This window comes from Macaca mulatta, chromosome 12 (assembly GCF_049350105.2).
Source record: "Macaca mulatta isolate MMU2019108-1 chromosome 12, T2T-MMU8v2.0, whole genome shotgun sequence".
In the NCBI taxonomy this organism is placed as follows: domain Eukaryota; kingdom Metazoa; phylum Chordata; class Mammalia; order Primates; family Cercopithecidae; genus Macaca; species Macaca mulatta.
The window spans coordinates 132,959,650-132,981,750 of record NC_133417.1 but is presented as its reverse complement, the minus strand read 5'-3'; the positions used below and the strand labels follow the sequence as shown (position 1 = coordinate 132,981,750).

Genomic DNA, 22,101 nt, shown 5'->3' with positions numbered 1-22,101 from the left:
AAGGTCTGTTGTGGATTTAGCTGCTCTGAGTCTCTGCTAAAAGGAGCAGCTGATGAATTGACTCTTTCTTTCTACTTTCAGCATCTTCACTGCATGTTTCAAATCGTGAGAGCCTGATAGGCTGAGTTTTGTTTGGGGAAAGTGCCTTTTTTTCCTGTTGTTGTTATTAACACAGTCATTCTCTGTTGTCCAGGTTGGGGTGCAGTGGCGTGATCTCCACTCACTGCAACCTCCACCTCCCGGGTTCAAGTGATTCTCCTGCCTCAGCCACCCAAGTAGCTGGGATTACAGGCACCCACCACCACAACTGACTAATTTTTGTGTTATTAGTAGAGATGGGGTTTCGCTATGTTGGCCAGACTAGTCTTGAACTCCTGACCTCAGATGATCCACCTGCCTTAGCCTCCCAAAGCACTGGGATTACAAGCATGAGCCACTTAAAAAATTTTTAATCTACTTTTAAAAAATTTAAAAAAATTTTTAATCTACTGTTTACACAGTGTTCTTGTACCTTTTTAAAAAGTGATGGAGCTTATAGTAATGGGTGAGGATTACTGCTACAGCAGCAACTTTTAAAAGGACTATCTTGTGATTTGGAATGCATAGAAAATGAAGGGGAAAGGTAAACATCTGGCTTTCACAGGTATGAACTCAGAAAATCGAGTCAATTCATGTCCTCACCTTAGAAGCAGTGGAAGCAAAGGGACGTTTAGAGTGCTTTTTAGAGACCGATAATATTACGAGGTCAAAATGGAACGATAAATGGAAAAAGGACAAAAGGACAGTCTATTCCAGAATAGTACTTTCTTGTGGAGGATGTGATCCTCCGAGACAGCACAGGTGGTTACTGTGTTTATAAGGGACATGTGTTCACATTTAGTCCATTTTTTTCCTCTGCATTTTTTTTTTCCAGACAGGGTCTCACTCTGTCGCAGAGACTGGAGTGCAGCGGCATGATCATAGCTCACTGCAGCCTCGAACTCCTGGGCTAAAGTGATCCTTTCACCTCAGCCTCCCAAGTAGCTAGGATTATAGGCATGCTCCACCACACCAGGCTAAATCTTTGTTTGTTTGTTTGTTTGTTTCATCAACTTTATTTTAAGTTCCAGGGTACATGTGCACGATGTGCAGGTTTGTTACATAGGTGAACGTTTGCCATGGTGGTTTGCTGCACAAATCAACCCATCACCTCTGTACAAGCCAAGCATCCATTAGCCATTCTTACTCCCCCTGCCTCCTCGTTCCCCTGGCAGACCCCAGGGCATGGTGTTTGCCCCCATGTGTCCATGTGTTCTCATTGTTCCGTTCCCACTGGCCAGGTTGCCGAGAAGAAGAAATGCTTTTACATTGTTGGTAGGAATGTAAATGAGTTCAACCACTGTGGAAGACGGTGTGGCAATTCCTCAAAGATTTAGAAGCAGAAATACCATTTGACCCATCATTCCTGTTACTGGGTATATACCCCAAGAAATAGAAATCATTGTATTATGAAGATACATGAATGTGTATATCTTTTTTTTTTTTAAAGAGATTGGGCCTCGCTATGTTGTCCAGGCTGGTCTCAAACCCCTGACCTCAAGCAATCATCCTGCCCTGGCCTCCCAAAGTGTTGAGATTACAGGCATGAGCCACTGAGCCCAGTCTTCCTCTACAACTTCTAACTTAGTGCCATGCCCCATAGTAAGATAGTGTACATTATGATTATGTATTTGTATTTATATATTGCTGACCTAAACAGAAGTTTCGGAAAAAAAAAGCTTAGCCTTTCTCTGCAATGCATTCTGATAGTTAACATTTTTTGTACCATTAAAAAAATCCCAACACTTTGGGAGGCTGAGGTGGGCGGATCACCCGAGGAGTTTGAGACCAGCCTGGTCAACATGGCGAAACCCCATCTCTACTAAAAACACAAAACTTAGCCGGGCATGGTGGGTGCCTTTAGTCCCAGCTACTCTGGAGGCTGAGGAAGGGGAATCACTTGAACCTGGGAGGAGGAGGTTGCAGTGAGCTGAAATCGTGCCACTGTGCTCCAGCCTGGGTGAAAGAGTGAGACTCCATCTCAAATAATAATAATAATAATAATCCTGTTTGCAACCCCATACTAAATTTCCTTGACACCACAATATGAAAATCACTGTTTTAAAATAAACTGAAATTGGATTTTTGTTTTTATTTTTGAGACAAGATCTCACTCTTGCCCAGACTGGAGTGCAGTGGTGCGATCACCACTCACTAACACCTTGATCTCCTGGCCTCAAGTGACCCTCCTGCCTCAGCCTCCCAAAGTGCCGGGTACCATGCTCAGCTTAGAACGGGGATTTTGAGGATATAGCCAGGCTCTCTCAAACAGAAGGTAAGAGGAAAGATAGCTGAACTTGGAATTAGGAAACTGAGGCCAAATCCAGGCTCTGATGTTTGTTAAAGGTGAAAATCAGCACAAACCTTACTACCTCTAGCCCTCCATTTTTCCCCATCTATCCGGTGACAACCATCCCGCCTCCATGTGCCTCATAGAATGCTCAAGGAAAAATTAAATCATTTTCAAAATGTAAAAGTTATTTTAAAAGATTGTGTAAGTAATTCAATTATCATAGTCCTAGTCATAAATGGTAAAGCACTTGTAGAGCTGAGGACCTTTCTGTCCTTTAAGAGATGCAGCTAGGAAGTGAGATGCACTCAGGAAAACCAGGCAGCACTTGAATTTATTCTCAGTGGTGAGGCGTGACTCATGCCCTTCCCTCTGTAAGACTGCCTTCCCTAACTCCTGGATTCTTGCCTGTTCCTGACACTTCTTTTCACCCTTACCCTTCTTCAGGTAGGCTGTAATTGTTTATTTATTCAATTCATTCAGCATCTTCCTGCTATGTATTAGGTGCTAAGTTAGGCACTTAAGACAGAGCGGTGAACCAGGCAATATGATCTGCTCTCCTGGGCTGGCGCTTTAGTAGGGCATGTATTAGATAGGTTTTTTTTCTGCTTGACTGTCCCAACTAAATTGATTTGGACAGCAGTATTAGAACCCTAAAGAGACAAAAAGATAGATCATCCAGCAGGCTTTCAGCAGCCTGTGGATCACTGTAGCAAAGTCATAGGTCTCAGATGCATGGAGAAGATGATGACCTGGATTTAGTGAACAAATCCATGGTCAGCAAAGGTGGAGAGGAGGCTCTGGATATAGAGGCAGCAGATGCCACCGCAGCAAAACCACTCTTCAGAAGATGACCAAGCCTCCGTGATTACCTGTCCCGGACAGCCGTTTCTATAAGATCATTAACAACAAAGAAAGCAAGCACCAGTAAACCCAGCAGCGCTCCAGGAAGAAGAGAAAGCCCTGTTTTCGGGACTAAGGGAGTAGGTGAACAATCACTCTAATTTGCCTTTGGCAAAATTTTCACATCGTCAGCATTGCTCACTGATGCTGTAATGCTAGTTTCAAAATCTGATCGCCCTTGTCTCTCTACTGCTTACTCAAGGGCTTTGTTGACATAAACAGCATTTACCCTGTTAAACTTAAGAGAGGAATTATGCAGCTGTCTGGGGTCACCTTGGGAAAGGGTAGGGTGAGTGGCAAGCTGTAATGATGTGACCTAGTAGGTCCTTCCTACCTCCCCAACCCCTAGTAAAGCTCCTCACCCACTGGATACCTGGAATTCCACCCGGGTGACTTGCTATTCTGGAATGAGAATGCTTTTCCTTCTCTCTAGCCTGCTTTCAAACTGTAATTGACCCTAAAAGCTCTATACATGAAACCATAATCTTTAGTATGAATGTGTTTATAAATACACATTTTTCCCCTCACTGTGGTTGTCATTAGGTTAATACCAGCAGCTGAGGGGGCCTCCGGAATGTGGGAGAGTGGAGTGGGTGAAAGGTTCCTGACGGGAGTAGGGAGACCTGGATTCAGATCTTGATCATGTGGTTTGAAGCCAGTGTTTAGGCATCTTCCATATGCTCCTCTGGGAATGTGGGGAAATGATATCTATTTTACAGTTATCATGTAGATTTAAGGAGATAGTATGCAGAAAAGCATCATACAACAAATTAGATTCCTTCCTATAAATTTATCTCAGAGGAGTTAACCACATACAGGACCGTCAAAAATCTATAAAAGAGTTACAACAAGGCAAAGCTTGAGCTAAAATGTGGAGGAATTAGTGAATTTCCCTGTGCACATGATAATTCACATGAGATAGCAAGATGTTTTCAAATATAGCCACCATACTATGACTGTTTTTTGTTTTTTCTATGCAGTGACAAATGAGATCCTCTGTTGGGCTTTATGTCTAAAGCTTGAATTTCAAGCAATTTCCTCACTTAAGATCAGGAGTTCAAGACCAGCCTGGCCAACACGGTGAAACCCCATCTCTACTAAAACTATAAAATTATCCAGTCATGGTGGCGGGCACCTGTAATCCCAGCTACTTGGGAGGCTGAAGCAGGAGAATCGCTTGAGCCAGGAGGCGCAGGTTGCAGTGGGCTGAGATCATGCCACTGCACTTCAGCCTGGGCAACAGAGCAAGACTCCATCTCAAAAAAAAATCAGGTTTTCATCACATCAAAGATGCTAAAAAGAATAAGCATCACTTAATTTTCTCTTTGTTTCCATTTGATCAGCCATGGATTGTTACAGAACTTCACCAAGCAATTCCTGGATTTACACCACTGTGATCCTCTGCATATTTGGTTTTTTCTCCATGATGAGACCCTCAGAACCATTCCTTATCCCATATTTATCTGGACCAGATAAAAACCTGACCAGTGAAGAGGTAAGTTAACATACATACGTATCTTAATGTGGTTTTTTAAATTTTACAGGACTTGAACAAGGATACGGGGCTTCCCTCAACTTGAAATAAGATGAACACATTAAACTCAGTGAGCCCGATTTTCATAATATGTGTCACATAAAGAACTTTTCAAACTATTTCCTCCTCATACTTGCAGAAAATTGCAGCCAAAACACATTACATGTGTTAACAAATTTTTAACTCGCATAGAGTGCTAACATTTGTGTTAATGATAGGAGCCTTTCAGGTCTCCATTGATTCTATTATACTAATCCTAAAACAGCATCACTGGCAGGCACAGGATCTAAATCTAAATAAACTCTCAGGCTGCTGAGGGATAAGCAGGATCTCATAAAGAATTGTGGTATTTCTTTATGACACTGTTTACCAGCAGGTGAGCCATTAACAGCTCTATCTCCCAGCCCTTGCCTCCTTCTCTGGAATGCCAGATTCTTTTACTTAAAAGAGCAACGTCTTTCTTTTTTGTTGTTGTTTGAGATGGAGTCTCACTCTGTCTTGCAGGCTGGAGTGCAGTGGTGTGATTTTGGCTCACTGCAACCTATGCCTCCCAGGTTCAAACAATTCTCCTGCCTCAGCCTCCTGAGTAGCTGGGACTACAGGCATGAGCCACCATGCCTGGCTAATTTTTGTATTTTTAGTAGAGACAGGGTTTCACCATGTTGGCCAGGCTGGTCTCGAACTTCTAGCCTCAAGAGATTCGCCCTCCTCGGCCTCCCAAAGTGCTGGGATTACAGACATGAGCCACTGCCCCCAGCCTCGCATTTCTTTATAAGAAGTACAACAAGAAAATGCTCTGACCTAACTGTAACATTACCCTGGGCTGATTTTACAATCTCCAGCCTCAGCCTTGAAAACACTATGTAAAGTGTGTGGCTTCACCTGCAAGGCTAATTGGTGCCTCGGGTGGTGAGGTGGCAAGGACAGAAAGGCAAGCTTGTTCTGTAGTATCAGATCACTTAGGGACAACCGTGTTTCCGAGCTGCTCAGGTTGAAGCATGCCACAATGAAGACAACAAAGGACAGATGCAGGGTCAGAAGCAACTCAATGAGTCCACTGGGGTCTGCTTCTGCAGCCACTATGGACCAGTTAATAGACCCTCCTTCCAAGGAGCAGCTCAGTTGTGTGGTCTTTGCTCTGTGGTCTCCTGCTTTCTCCAGCAACCTCAGTGATCCAGGTGTCAAGGTGGGTAAGTTCAGTGATTTGAGAGGTTGCGGCACTCACCCATCATGCCCCACAGATCAGCAACTCCAGTCCTTCCTGTTATGAAAATTGATATCCTATGCATTTCTGACTAAATCCGTGAGATGATCCATATTAAATTGAGGCATAGACAAATCAGCAGAATGGTTAGGGGGAGATGGGGAAAGGTTGGGAACCTAGCAAATTTGCCCAGGAAGGAAAATGAGATGCATTACTTGCTTCCACTCTATAATGTGGCAAAGTTATTTACTCTTTCCCTATCTTCCCATATCTTTCCAGATGTTGGAAGGACTGAAATATTTGACATCGTGATAGATCACATGAAAATAAAGGCTGTTGGATTCTTTTTGTTGTTGTTGCTGAGATGGAGTCTTGCTCTGTTGCCCAGGCTGGAGTGCAGTGGCACGATCTCGGCTCTCTGCAACCTCTGCCTCCCAGGTTCGACCGATTCTCCTGCCTCAGCCCCCCGAGTAGCAGGGATTACAGGTGTCTGCCACCATGCCTGGCTAATTTTTGTATTTTTAGTAGAGACAGGGTTTCATCCTGTTGGCCAGGCTGGTCTCGAACTCCTGACATCGTGATTCACCTGCCTCCGCCTCCCAAAATGCTGGGATTACAGGATTGAGCCACCACGCCCAGCCTGGATTCTTTTAACATTATAGTCTACTTGTCTAATGTTAGTATTTGAACAAGAAGGAAATGGTATTTTTTAAGAATCTTGGGCCGGGTGTGGTGGCTCACGCCTGTAATCCTAGCACTTTGGGAGGCTGAGGCGGGTGGATCACCTGAAGTCAGGATTTCAAGACCAACCTGATCAACATGGTGAAACCCCATTTCTTCTAAAATACAAAAATTAGCCGGGCATGATGGCGGGTGCCTGTAATCCCAGCTACTCGGGAGGCTGAAACAGGAGAATGGCCTGAACCCAGGAGATGGTGGTTGCAGTGAGCCAAGATCGGGCCACTGCACTCCAGCCTGGCTGGCTGAGCAAGACTCTATCTCAAAAAAAAAAAAAAAAAAAAGAATCTGAAAAACTTAGAAGTGTCCAAACGCTTTTTAACTCATCTACTCAACTGTACCTACTATTTAAACTTAATATATAATTCAGATTGCACAATAAGCCAATATATTCTTCTACCGGGGTTTATCTAAGTGTATAAGTTGGTTGGTTTTTACCAGTGGGAAAGGAGACTACCTTTTCTTAGTGATTTCCTTGAAAATGAGTTTTCTCGGCCGGGCGTAGTGGCTCAAGCCCGTAACCCCAGCACGTTGGGAGGCCGAGACGGGAGGATCGTGAGGTCAGGAGATCGAGACCATCCTGGCTAACCCGGTGAAACCCCGTCTGTACTAAAAAAATACAAAAAACTAGCTGGGCGAGGTGTCGGGCGCCTGTAGTCCCAGCTACTCGGGAGGCTGAGGCAGGAGAATGGTGTAAACCCGGGAGGCGGAGCTTGCAGTGAGCTGAGATCCGGCCACTGCACTCCAGCCTGGGCCACAAAGCGAGACTCCGCCTCAGAAAAAAAAAAAAAAAGAACATGAGTTTTCTCATTATGTTTCTCCATAACGTGAATAATTTCCAATTGGATGCAGAATTTGAGGTACAAACCACAGGTAGCTTAGTAAAGTACCAGTGCTTCACCGTCATGCAGTGTACTAACTTTGCAGATGACAAATGAGATCTTCCCCGTTTGGACATACTCCTACCTGGTGCTGCTGCTGCCTGTGTTTGTCCTCACCGATTACGTCCGCTACAAGCCGGTCATCATCTTGCAAGGTATCAGTTTCATCATTACCTGGCTGCTGCTCTTGTTTGGCCAAGGAGTGAAGACCATGCAGGTTGTAGAGTTCTTCTACGGGATGGTGACCGCCACTGAGGTGGCCTACTACGCCTACATATACAGCGTGGTCAGCCCTGAGCACTACCAGAGAGTGAGCGGCTACTGCAGGAGCGTCACGCTGGTCGCCTACACAGCAGGGTCCGTGCTGGCCCAACTCTTGGTATCCCTGGCGAACCTGTCATACTTTTACCTCAACGTCATATCCTTGGCCTCTGTCTCCGTAGCCTTCCTTTTCTCACTTTTCCTACCAATGCCCAAGAAAAGCATGTTTTTTCATGCAAAACCCAGCAGAGAAATAAAGAAGTCATCGAGTGTGAATCCAGTATTAGAGGAAACTCACGAAGGTGAAGCGCCAGACTGTGAAAAGCAGAAACCCACATCAGAAATACCCAGCACTTCAGGGAAGCTGCATAAGGGCCAGCTGAACAGCCTGAAACCCAGGAATGTGACTGTGGAAGTTTTTGTGCAGTGGTTCCAAGATCTGAAGGAGTGCTACTCCTCAAAACGTCTTTTCTACTGGTCTCTGTGGTGGGCTTTTGCCACAGCAGGTTTTAACCAGATTTTGAACTATGTTCAAATCCTGTGGGATTACAAGTCACCTTCCCAAGATTCTTCCATCTATAATGGGGCCGTAGAAGCTACTGCGACCTTTGGAGGTAAGCAAATGTCACTTAATCTTCCTTTGTTGGCTTTTCCCCCTTAAGACCGTTTCTCCAGGTACCGAACTTCATGGTGCGAATTAGCTCTGTTCAGAAGGCAGCATAATTTTTTTCAATCAAGAATGAAAGTCACTGGAAAAACAAGAATACCATGATTTTCTACCATATTGTAGTTCCAACAAGTAACTCTTTTTTTTTTTTTTGAGACAGAGTCTCGCTCTGTCACCCAGGCTGGAGTGCAGTGGTGCGATCTCAGCTCACTGCAAGCTCCGCCTCCCAGGTTCAAGCTATTCTCCTGCCTCACCCTCCCAAGTAGCTGGGACTACAGGCGTGTGCCACCACGCCCAGCTAAGTTTTTCTGTATTTTTAGTAGATACGGGGTTTCACCATGTTGCCCAGGATGGTCTCGATCTCTTGACCTCATGATCTGCCCGCCTCAGCCTCCCAAAGTGCTGGGATTACAGGCATGAGCCACTGCACCCAGCCACAACAGGTAACTCTTAGGAGCTCAGGGCTTAGCACCAAACAATGAAATTCTAGTTGAATCCCTAAGATTCCAATTCATCATTAGCACAAAGGTTAATAACGTGCCCTGTTCTTTTAGGATTATTTTTAATATCAAAATATATACATATATGTGTGTATGTTTTTATTATTTTAGAAAATAAATTAAGGATTCCAAATTCTCACTGAGGGTTTCGTTAATACAGGCTTTGAACTAAGTAGCATGCACCTAAAACAGTTCTAGGCTATATACCAACAACTTGCAAAAGCAGCTTTCTCATGGTATTTAAATGAGGGGTGAAAGAGATGTGAAACGCAGGATTTTAACATCAGAGGGAAATCTGTCTTTGAAGTTTAATCTACAATAAATGTTTATTTCCTAATAACTGGAAGCTTAAATGTCAAATGAGACTTTGAAGGTATTTTTTAGGAAGTGAGATTTTGCCCCACCCTCATTTACAAAAGGTTTTAGAAAACTCATGTGACCTCTATTTTATTATTATCTCCCTTTTGGGAAGCTTCAAGTTTAACTCCTGGAAACTAGGACTGTGCCAGAATTGCTTCACTGAAATTGTTGCTCCTACATTCCAAATCCATGGGGGGAAAATAATTATTTTTTTTTCCTCTGTAGTCATGATCATATGTAGGAAAGTTAGTCATATGTCTGTGCAGTACTTTGAAATCTAAATACCTTTTGTTTATTTATTTATTTTAGACAGAGTCTTACTCTGTTACCCAGACTGGACTGCAGTGGCATGATTTCAGCTCATTGCAACCTCTGCCTCCCGGGTTCAAGCGATTCTCCTGCCTCAGCCTCCTGAGTAGCTGGGATTGCAGGCACCCGCCACCATGCTGGCTAATGATTGTATTTTTAGTAGAGACGGGGTTTCACCATGTTGGCCAGGCAGGTCTCTAACTCCTGACCTCAAGTGATCCACGCCCTTCGGCCTCCCAAAGTGCTGGGATTACAGGAGTGTGCCACTGTCCCCAGCCCTAAATACCTTTTACTTTTGTTGAAGAGAACCACACACAAGTACTAACCCTAATTACTGTCAATTATTCAATTTCTTGAACTCTGTCAGTCTATACCGATGTTTTCACCCAAAGCTTCTCAAGTAAATTATGTCAGATGTTGAAGACTTTAGAGTGGAGATTGGAAATAAGACTAAGATTACTAAAGATTCATAATAAAGACTAACACTGGGTGGGGCAAGAAAAAAGACTAAAGCTATCCGTGTAACACATCTGATACTCATCGCTGAAAAAGACTTACAGCAAAAACCGAGAAAAGAAGGGCAAATAGAGAGGCCACATGTGTTCCCAGAGAATTGATTTCATCCTTTTCCATCCCTGCATGTTGTGTTGAGTGACTAGGTTAACGTATCATTTCTCCTTACGCTGCCGTGGTTAGGAAGCTTTCTGGCCCCTCTGGAGAGTACAGTGCCTGGTGTATAGTTGATACTAATGAAAAGTGTGATGACTAAGTGACCGAAAGAATAGCAAGTGAAAAGAAAAGCCAGAAGAAGACGTGGTTGAGAAAAGGATAGATCCACATTCATGTCGATCACACAATTTTGTGAGAGCAATATATTTATCTTTCAGAATTACCCGAGACCTGGGTTTTTAAGAGAGGGCGTTGATGTTTTCTTGCATGCAAAGTCATTGTGTTTGATTGCCTTCAATGTTTTGTTTTCAGGGGCTGTGGCTGCCTTTGCAGTGGGTTATGTGAAAGTCAACTGGGACCTTCTAGGAGAGCTGGCTCTGGCGGTCTTCTCAGTTGTCAATGCAGGTTCTCTATTTCTCATGCATTACACAGCCAACATCTGGGCGTGCTATGCTGGCTATTTGATATTCAAGTCCAGCTATATGCTTCTTATAACCATAGCAGTGTAAGTTTTACCAACCACTCCTAAAACTGAACTGTATTACTCTCTCTTCTGTCTTCCTAAGCTTTCTCTAAGAACTTCAGAAGGATTTTAGTCAATTGCAATATTAAATGTTGACTACTTTATATTAAATTAGACACAACTAAGCCAACTTTTCGTTTAACTATTTGCTCTCTGAATATTGCTACAATATACCTTTAGTCATCAAGGGAAAAAACTCTGCAGGTTTATAAACCAAAAGCAATGATACATTGTCAGGTTTTTCTTTTTGTTTGGTTTGGTTTGAGAGATGGTCTGGCTCTCTTGCCCAGGCTGGAGTGTAGTGGTGTGGTCACGATCACGGCTCAATGCAGCCTTGACTTCCCAGGCTCAGGTGAGTCTCCAACCTCAACCTCCTGAGCAGTTGGGACGACAAGCATGTGCCACCATACCTAGCTAATTTTTCACATTTTGTAAAGATGGGGTTTCACCATGTTGCTCAGGCTGGTCTCAAACTCCTGGGCTCAAGTGATCCACCTACCTTGGCCTCCCAAAGTGCTGGAATTACAGGTGCGAGCCACTACATCTAGCAACATTGTCAGGTTTTGATTTGTTTATCTCCAGCAACTTTCCACATAAGGTGTGATGTGATCTGCTTTTAAATGGTTAGGTTTAGATTTCATTCCTACTTTCATTTGGTTGCTGGAGAAATTCTAGGCACACACTTTTGTGACACAAAAGATTCTCAGGAAAGTTATTAAAAAGTTGGAGACTAAAAAAAGTAGATGCAAAGATAACAAGAAACCTTTAGCTGCAGTCATATATGGAACCAAGTAGTTTTTCTTTTCTTTCTTTCTTTTTGAGACAGGGTCTCACCTGGGCAGGAGTGCAGTAGTGCAAACATAGCACACCACAACCTTGATCTCCTGGACTCAAGCAGTCCTCCCAACTCAGCCTCCTGAGTAACTGAAACCACTGGTGCACACTACCATGCCTGGCTAAATTTTCAATGTTCATTTTTGTAAAGACAGAGTGTCGCTATGTTCCCCAGGCTGGTCTCGAACCCCCGGGCTCAAGTAATCCTCTGGCCTCAGCTTCCCAAAATGGTAGGATTACAGGTATGACCCACCTTGCCAGGTCTAGTTCTTAATCATTTTCTAAAAATGATTTCTGGGATTTAGAGTTTCCTATCATTTTTGCTTCTCAGAGATCTCTTTAAGAAAGAGATCTTTAAGAAAGAGATCTCAGCTCTTTAAGAAAGAGATCTTTCTTTAAGATCTTTAAGAGATCTCTTTGTTTCCCAGAGATCTCTTTAAGAAAATGATTAAAAAACCATTTGGTTTCATATAAAAGTACAGCTAAAGCTGACTGCAGAAAATATGCTTTGCTATTAACCAAAAGAGATGAGAAACATTTGAATTTCAAATTGCATGAAAGAAGTGGAGACAACAGCTTCATCGAGTTTTGGTTTTAATTTGTGAAAAAAGTGTTTTATAAACAATTTACCACACAGAAATATGAGCACTCCGGGGAAAAAATCATCAAAGGAAAAAAAAATTAGTTGGTATGTTTATTTTCTTCATGGAAATGTCTTAGTTTAATCAGAATCATGCATCTTAGGTTGCTTTTTTTTTTTAATGTGAGGATTTTGTTAAATGATAAAGGATTATATCATTTCTTTGCATTAAAAAAGAAATATTCATGGCTGGGCACAGTGGCTCACATCTGTAATCCCAGCACTTTGGGAGGCCAAAGCAGGTGGATCACCTGAGGTCAGGAGTTCGAGACCAGCCTGGCCAATATGGTTAAACCCCGTATCTACTAAAAATACAAAAATTAGCTGGGCATGGTAGTGAGCACCTGTAATCCCTGCTACTGGGGAGGCTGAGGCAGAAGAATCATTTGAACCTGGGAGGCGGAGGTTGCACATTCTCATCAGCATTTATTGCTTGTCTTTTGGATAATTCTAATTGAAGTGAGATAATATCTCATTGTAGTTTTGATTTCCATTTCTCTGATCAATGATGTCGAGCACCTTTTCATGTATCTGTTTGCCATTTGCATGTCTTTAAAGAGACGTCTATTCAGATTTTTGCCCATTTTTCATCTGATTATTAGACTTTTTTTCCCTATAGAGTTGTTTGAACTCCTTCTATAGTCTGGTTTTTAACCCCTTGTCTCGTGGGTAGTTTGCAGATTCGTTTTTCCATTCTGTGGGTTGCCTCTTTCCTTGGCTGTGCAGGAGCTTTTTAACTTGATGTGATCCCATTTGTCCATTTTTGCTTTGGTTGCCTGCATTTGTGGGGTACTCAAGAAATATTTACCTACTCCAATGTCCCAGAGAATTTCCCCAATGTTTTCTTGTAGTTGTTTCATAATTTGTTTTCTTGTAGTTGTTTCATAATTTGAGGTCTTAGATTTAAGTCATTAATCCATTTGGACTTGATTTTGTATATGGTGAGAAATAGGGGTCTACTTTCATTCATTCTTCTGCATATGGATATTCAGTTTTCCCAGCACCATTTACTGAAGAGACTGTCTTTTCCCCAATGTATGTTCCTGGCATCTTTGTTGAAAATGAGTTTACTGTAGATGTGTGGGTTCACTACTGGGTTTCTGGGTTCACTCTTCTGTTCCATTGGTCTACATGTCTGCTTTTATGTCAGAACTATGCTGTTTTGGTTACTATAGCTCTATAGTATAATTCAAAGTCAGGTAATGTGATTCCTCCAGTTTTTTTTTGTTGTTGTTGTTTCATTTTGTTTTGTTTTGCTTAGGATAGCTTTGACTATTCTGGGTCTTCTGTGGTTTCACATAAATTTTAGAATTGTTTTTTCTATTTCTGTGAAGAATATCCTTGGCATTTTTATAGGGATTGCATTGAATCTGTAGATTGCTTTGGATAGTATGGGCATTTTAACAATACTGATTCCTCCAGTCCACAAATATGGAATATCATTCCATTTTGTGTGTGTGTGTCCTCTTCAATTTCTTGTATCAGTGTTTTATAGTTTTCATTGCAAAGATCTTTCACTTCTTTAGTTAATTCTTAGGTATTTTATTTTATCTGTAGCTATTGTAAATAGGATTACTTTTTTGATTTCTTTTTCAGATTGTTCTCTGTTTGCATATAGAAATGTTATGGAGTTTTGTATGTTGATTTTATGTCCTGCAAATATACTGAACTTATTTATCAGCTCTAATAGTTTATTGGTAAGAGTCTAAGTTTTCCTAAATGTAAGATCATATCGTCTGCAAGCAAGGATAATTTGACTTGATCCTTTCCAATGTGGATGCCCTTTATTTCTTTCTCTTGTCTGATTGTTCTAGATAGGACTTCCAGTGCTATGTTGAATAGTGGTGGTAAAAGTAGGCATCCTTGTCAGTTTTCTCCCATTCAGTCTGATACTAGCTGTATGTCTGTCATATATAGCTTTTATTATATGGAGTATGTTCCTTCTATACCCAGTTTTTTAAGGGTGTTTATCAGGAAGGGATGTTGAATTGTATCACATGCTTTATTTAGCATCAATTGAATGATCATAGTTTTTGTCCTTCATTCTGTTGATGTGACTTATCACATTGATTGATTTGCATACGTTAAATGATCCTTGCATCCCTGGGATAAATCCCACTTAGTCATGATAGATTATCTTTCTCATGTATTGTTGAATTCAGTTTGCTAGTATTTTGTTGAGAATTTTTGCATTGATATTCATCAGAGATTGGCCTGTAGTTGTTTTTTGTTTTTAATGTGCCTTTGTCTGGTTTTGCCATTAGGGTAATACTGGCCTGGTAGAATGAGTTTGGAAGTGTTCCCTCCTCTGTTTTTTAGAATAATTTGGATAGGATTGGAATTAGTTCTTTTATAGAATTCAGAAGTGAAGCCATTGGGTCCTGGGCTTTCCTTTAGTGGGAGGCTTTTTATTATGTCTTCAATCTCATTACTTGTTATTGGTCTGCTCAGGTTTTGGATTTCTTCATGGTTCAATCTGCGTAGGTTGTTTGTATCTAGGAATTTATCCATTTCTTCTAGATTTTCCAATTTATTGGCATATACTTGATCACAGTAGCCACTGATGATTCTTTGAATTTCTGCAGTATTGGTTTTAATGTCTCCTTTTACATCTCTAGTTTTATTTACTTGGGCCTTCTCTCTTTTTCTTAGTCTGGCTAAAGGTTTGTCAATTTTATCTTTTCTAAAATCCAACTTTTTGTTTCATTGACCTTTTGTATTGTTTTCTTCATTTCAATTTCATTTCTTTCTGCTCTGATGTTTATTATTTCTTTTCTTCTACTAATTTTGGGTTACGTTTACTCTTGCTTTTCTAGTTCTTTAAGATGCATTATTAGGTTATTTATCTGAGGTGTCTCTTCTTCTTTTTTTTTTTTTTTTTTAAGGGACAGGGTCTTACTGTGTTGCCCAGGCTGGAGTGCACTGGCATGATCATCTCTACTCACTGCAACCTCTGCCTCCTGGGCTCAAGTGATCCTCCTGCCTCAGACTCCTGAGAAGCTGGGACCACAAACGTGCACCACCACGCCTGGCTAATTTTTTGTATTTTTGGTAGGGACGGAGTTTCACTATATTGACTAGGCTGGTCTAGAACTCTGGAGCTCAAGTGATTCATCTGCCTCAGCCTTGCAGAATGCTGGAATTACACACATGGGCCACCACACTCGGCCTCTCTTCTTTTTTTATGTAGGCACTTGTAACTATAAACTTCCCTCTTAGTACTGTTTTCACTGTGTCCTATAGGTTTTGGCGTGTTGTGTTTCCGTTATCATTTGTTTCAAGAAATTTTTCAATTTCTCTCAATTTCTCAATTTCTTCATTGACCCACTGGTCATTCAGGGGCATATTGTTTAATTTCCATGTGTTTCTATAGTTTCCAAAATCCCTCTTGTTGATTTCTGGTTTTATTCTATTGTGGTCAGAGACAATGTTTGATATTAATTATTTCAAATTTTTGAATATGTTTTAAGAGTTGTTTTGTGACCTAACATGGTTTATCCTTGACAATGATCCATATGCTGAGAACAGTATGTATTCTGTGGCCAATGAAAAGTTCTGTAAATATCTATTAGGTCCATTTTTTCTATAGTACAGATTAAGTCTGATGTTTCTTTATTGATTTTCTATCTGGAAAATCTATCCAGTGCTGAAAGTGGGGTTTTAAAGTCTCTAGCTATTATTGTATTGCATTCTCTTATCTCTTTCTAGTTCTAATATTTGCTTTATATTTTTATATATATTTTTATATATATTTTTTTATATCCTCAATTTTTATATCCTCTTGCTGAATTGACCCTTTTATCATTGTATAATGACCTTTGTCTCTAGTTTCTGTCTTGAAATCTATTCTCTCTGCTATAAGTATAGCTACAAACCCTGTTTTTCTGTTTATTTCCATTGGCATGGCATACCTTTGTCCATCACTCCATTTTCAGTCTATGTATGTCTTTATAGGTAAAATGTATTTCTTGTAGGCAACAGATCATTGGGTCTTTCTAAAAATCCATTCAACCACTCTCTTTTGAAGAGTTTAAACTGATACGTAAGGACTTACTCCTGTTATTTTGTTATTTCTTTTCTGGTTTTGTGGCCTTTTTCCTTTTCTTTCTTCCTTTTAGTGAAGGTGCTTTTCTCTGGTGATATAATTTAATTTCTTTTTTACTTTTTGGGTATCCATTGTATGTTTTTCAATTTGAGATTACCGTGAGGCTTGCAAATACTATCTTATAACCCATGATTTTAAGCTGGTAACAACTTAAGACTATTTGCATAAACAAACAAGCAAAAAGAAAACTAATAAAAACTCTACAGTATAACTTTGTCCTCCTGCTTTTTAACTTTTTGTTGTTTCTCTTTATATCTTATTGTACTGTCTTGAAAATTTGTAGTTACTATTTTTGATTGGTTCATCTTTTAGTCTTTCTACTTACAAGAGTAGTTTATACACCTGTTGCAGTGTGATAATATTCTGTGTTGTTCTATGTGCTTATTATCACAAGTGAGTTTTGTGCCTTTACATGTTTTCTTATTGCTCATGAACGTCCTTTTCTTAGAGATGGAAGTACTCCCTTTAGCATTTCTTGTAGGACAGGTCTGGTGTTGATGAAATCCCTCAGCTTCTATTTGTTTGGGATGGTCTTTATTTCTCCTTCAGGTTTGATATTTTCACTGGATATACCATTCTAGGGTAAAGGTTTTTTGCCTTCAGCACTTTAAATATGTCATGCCACTCCCTGGTTCTAAGTCTTTTCTAAGACTGAAAAGTGTGCTGCCAGACATGGGGCCTCTATTGTATGTTATTTATTTCCTTTCTCTTGCTCCTTTTAAAATCCTTTTTTTTTTTTTTTTTTTTTTTTTGAGAAGGAGTCTTGCTCTGCAATCCCGGCTCACTGCAACCTCCACCTCCTGGGTTCAAGTGATTCTCCTGCCTCAGCCTCCTGAGTAGCTGAGATTACAGGCACACACCACCACGCCTGGCTAATTTTTGTATTTTTAGTAGTGATGGGGTTTCACCATGTTGGCCAGGATGGTCTTGATCTCTTGACCTTGTGATCCACCTGCCTTGGCCTTCCAAAGTGCTAGGATTACAGGTGTGAGCCACAACGCCCAGCCTAGAATCCTTTCTTTATCCTTAACCTTTAGGAGTTTGATTATTAAATGCATTTAAGTAGTCTTCTTTGGGTTAAATTTGCTTGATGTTCTGTAACCTTGTCCTCGGATATTGATATCTTTCTCTAGTTTTGGGAAGTTCTCTGATATTATCCCTTTGAATTAACTTTCTACCTCATCTGTTTCTTTACCTCCTCTTTAAGGCCAATAACTTAGATTTTCCCTTTTGAGGCTATTTTCTAGATATTGTAGGTGTGCCTCATTCTTCTTTTTTCTGTTGTCTCCTGACTGTATTTTTAAATAGCTTGTCTTCAAGCTTGCTAATTATTTCTTCTGCTTGATCAGTTCTGCTGGTATGAGATTCTGATGCATTCTTCAGTATGTCAATTGCATTTTTCAACCCCAGCATTTCTGCTTGATTCTTTTTAATTATTTCAATCTCTTTATTCAGTTTATCTGACAGAATTCTCAATTCCTTGTTTGTGTTATCTTGAATTTCTTTGAGTTTTCTTAACACAGCTATTTTGAATTCTGTGTCTGAAAGGTCGTATATCGGTTTCTCCAGGATTGGTCCCTGGTGCCTTATTTAGTTTGTTTACTGAGAACATGTTTTCCTGGATGATCTTGATGCTTATGGATGTCCATCAGTGTCAGGGTATTGAAGAGTTGTATTTATTGTAGTCTTTGCTCTCTGGGCTTTTTTGTACCTGTCCTCCTTGGGAAGGCTTTCTAGGTATTCAGAAGGTTTTGGGTGTTATGATCTAAACTTTGTCTGCATTAGGGAGCACCCCAAGCCCAGTAACACTGTGGTTCTAGCAGACTCTAAGAGGTACTGCTTTGATGATCTTGGATAAGATCCAGAAGAATTTTCTGGATGACCAGACAGAGACGCTTGTTATTTTCCCTCACTTTCTCCTAGATAGTCTCTCTCTTTCTCTTTGCTGGACTACCTGGAGCTGGAGGTGGGTGACACAGGCCCCCCACTAATTTCTATCTTTTGAAGACTTCCACCCATGTTATGGTTAAAATGCTTATTTATGTTTAATGATAGATTTCAGATTGCAGTTAATCTGAGTGTGGAACGCTATGCCCTGGTATTTGGAATCAACACCTTTATTGCCTTGGTGATTCAGACCATCATAACTGTGATTGTAGTAGATCAGAGAGGGCTCAACTTGCCAATCAGCATTCAGGTAAGCTATAATACTTCTGTTTTCAACTAGGTAACCTCAAAGGTTTCTCAACCTTGCAACAAGCAATATTTAAATTTCTTGAGTTCCTTGGTTAAGCAAATTTTAATATATACAACTCCTTAATTATCATACTGTAACACACCAAGTATGTTTTGAGCAATAATTGCAACTAGGACAACATTTACCTGGATAATGCAGGTAAGAAGTAACTTCAGTGCTTAAATTTATTCTTGGAGACATTGAATGTAACATTGCACCAGCCTCCAAACAAAGACATAGAGACAAATTAATGAATTTTAGTGTTTTTTTGTTTTGTTTTGTTTTTTACTATTGATGATAGTAGCTATGATTTTAACCCAAGCAACCTGCTCTGAAGCCAAGACTCTTAGTCACTGTATTGCTTACATCTTCTTACTTGATCTTGATTTCTTACTTGATCTTGATTTCTTACTTGATAGGACAGTATTGTTCAACCTAAATGACCCCACATTAAAAGCCTGGGTCTCAGTTAACCCATAATCCAAGCAAACCAACAGTATTATGTTGTATTATCATTGACATAGATGGTCATATTTTATATGTGGCTAATTATTTGTTTTTCTCCAGTTTTTAGTTTATGGGAGCTATTTTGCAGTAATTGCTGGAATTTTCCTAATGAGAAGCATGTATATTATCTATTCAACCAAATCCCAGAAGGATGTACAGAGCCCTGCTCCAAGCAAGAATCCAGATATGTCTCACCCAGAGGAAGAGAGTAATGCCATCATGTCAACAAAACTCTAACCTCATTGCAATAATTGCAGCAGTGGCTTTTAAAGCTATGCAATAATAAGGAAGGATTTTAAGATGGGTGGCATATGTTTTGCCATAACTTGACATGCTTTTTGCAAATCGGGATTCCAATGGACCTTTCAAAACCACAATGAAACCTCAGCTTTAGACGAGTTCTCTATCTGCCCAATTTTACTGGATGCAATTGACAGAACCCATCGTCATAATTAAACAACCCATATTGGGGACCCCCCTGTGACCAGTAGCAGCTGGAAAATTCTGGTTTTTCTCACTTGTACGGACATGCAGATGGTGTGGAACCAAACCATGAGAAAACTCCAGCCATCCTGGAGTTGGTATTCACCATTTGTGGGGAGAAACACTAACTGGACGGACCCTATTGCTTGGCTTAAATACTTGTTTGATCTTACCAAAGAAGTCAACGCATGGGACCTTTTTGTCAAAAGATCCATTTTGTTTCTTCTTCTAATAAGTGTATTTCTGTTTAAGTTATAGTTCTCCAAGAGAATTACAAGGTTTATCCCATTTCTAAGGGCTTGTCTTCAACTCTGATAACAGCATTATTCACAAGTTATGATTTGATAGTATTATTATTTAATTTTTTATGATTATTTTCCATGTTGTGCTCTGAGTTTTGCTGTTGAAAGTCTACCTCAAGAATAGCTCCAGACCCTCTTGTGTATTTGCAGAATGACACTCAGGTCATTTCCCAGTGGCCTGGGAGAGGCAGGGAGCCTTCTCTCCACCACCATATAGAGGTGTTAATGCATCTATGGGCCAGGTGCAGTGGCTCACTCCTGTAATCCCAGCAATTTGGGAGGCCAAGGTGGGAGTTTTGCTTGAGGCCAGAGGTTCAAGACCAGCCAGGGCAACACAGTGAGACCTGACTCTACTAAAAAATTAAAAAATTAGCTGGGCAGCATGGTGTGTGCCTGTAGTCTCAGCTACTTGGGAGGTCATGGGGGGAGGATGGGTTGAGCACAGGAGTCAGAGGCCGCAGTGAGCTATAATTGCACCACTGCACTCCAGCCTGGGCAACAGAGTAAGACTCTCATCCCCCTCTCCCAAAAAACAGCACCTGTGTGATGTCTGTCTAAAATAGGAACACTTAAAGGAGGTTTCTAGAAGTATTAGAAATAAGAAAACACTGATGGAGGGAGTGGAATGAAACACCTGTTTTTTGTTTGTTTGTTTGTTTTGAGACAGAGTCTCGCTCTCTCACCCAGCCTGGAATGCAGTGGCGTGATCTTGGCTCACTGCAAACTCCGCCTCCTGGGTTCAAGCCATTCTCCTGCCTCAGGCTCCTGAATAGGTGGGACTATGGGTGCGCACCACCATGCCTGGTTAATTTTTATATTTTTAGTAGAGATGGGGTTTCACCATATTGGCCAGGCTGGTCTCAAATTCTTGACTTCAGGTGATCTGCCTGCCTCGGCCTCCCAAAGAGCTGAGATTACAGATGTGAACCATCATGCCGACCAAAACACCTAATTTTTAAATGGCAGCAATTGTGCTACATAAAATGTGTCAACATTTTAAAGAGTTTTTAACATTTTTTTGATGAATTCTGCTGAAAATTATCTGAACATACCTGTTTTTCGAAACTTCAAGAAGGGATGCATTGAGCAGTCTGACAGTGAGAATAAAGAATGCTGAGTCAAGATTCATATCAGGGCTGGCAGCTGTGGCTCACACCTGTCATCCCAGCAATTTGGGAAGCTGAGGTGAGAGGATAATTTGAGGGTCGGAGTATGAGACCATCTTGGCCAACATAGCAAGACCCTGTCTCTAAAACAAATCAAAAAAATCTTTAATTGCATTTTGATATGGTTTGGATCTGTGTCCCCACCAAATCTCATGTTGAAGTGTAATCCCCAGTGTTAGAGGTGGGGCTGGCTGGCAGGTGACTGGATCATGGGAGTGAATCCTTCATGAATGGTTTAGCACCATCCCCTCAGTGCTGTTCTCATGACAGCGAGTTATCGCAAGATCTGGTTGTTTAAAAGTGGGTAGCACCTCCTCGCTCTCTCTTTCTCCTGCTTTGGCCATGTGAAGATGCCTGCTCCCACTTTGCCTTCTGCCATGAGTAAAAGCTCCCTGAGGACTCCCAGAAGCAGATGCTGCCATGCTTCCTATATAGCCTGTGAGCCAATTAAACGCCTTTTCTTACAAATTACCTAGTCTTAGGTGTTTCTTCATAGCAATGTGATAATGGACTAATATGTTTCTCAACTATACTTCTCTCCAAATCCCCAAATTCATTCACTGGACTAAGATCCAGCCCAAGAACCAATGCACTCACTTAGTGGAGAAAACGGGTAACATTCCTACTTACATTGAAGGCAAGGAAGGAATGGCTGCTATTCTTCTTTTTTTTGATAGAATCTTGCTCTGTCACCCAGGCTGGGGTGCAATGATACAATCTCAGCTCACTGCAACCTCTGCCTCCCGGGTTCAAGCAATTCTCCTGCCTTAGCCTCCTGAGTAGCTGGGATTATAGGCGCCCGCCACCCTGCCCAGCTAATTTTTGTATGTTTAGTAGAGACGGGGTTTCACCATGTTGGTCAGGCTGGTCTCGAACTCCTGGTCTCAGGTCATTGGCCTGTCTCAGCCTCC

The 22,101-nt window shown here is 41.1% G+C and overlaps 1 protein-coding gene across 10 annotated transcripts in view; it reads left to right on the top strand.

Annotated features, from left to right (window-relative positions):
* Window positions 1-21,658, top strand: part of SLC19A3 (solute carrier family 19 member 3) — a 28,690-nt gene extending 7,032 nt beyond the window's left edge. For 7 of the 10 annotated variants that reach the window (XM_077956466.1, XM_028830550.2, XM_015111039.3 and 4 more), the window contains 5 exons: window positions 4,615-4,766; window positions 7,675-8,503; window positions 10,707-10,899; window positions 18,552-18,693; window positions 19,300-21,658. In XM_077956466.1, the coding sequence (XP_077812592.1) occupies window positions 4,617-4,766; window positions 7,675-8,503; window positions 10,707-10,899; window positions 18,552-18,693; window positions 19,300-19,476 (1,491 nt within the window). In that variant the 5' untranslated portion in view covers window positions 4,615-4,616 and the 3' untranslated portion in view covers window positions 19,477-21,658. 10 annotated transcript variants of the gene reach the window in all.
* The last annotated feature ends 443 nt before the right edge of the window (window positions 21,659-22,101 follow it).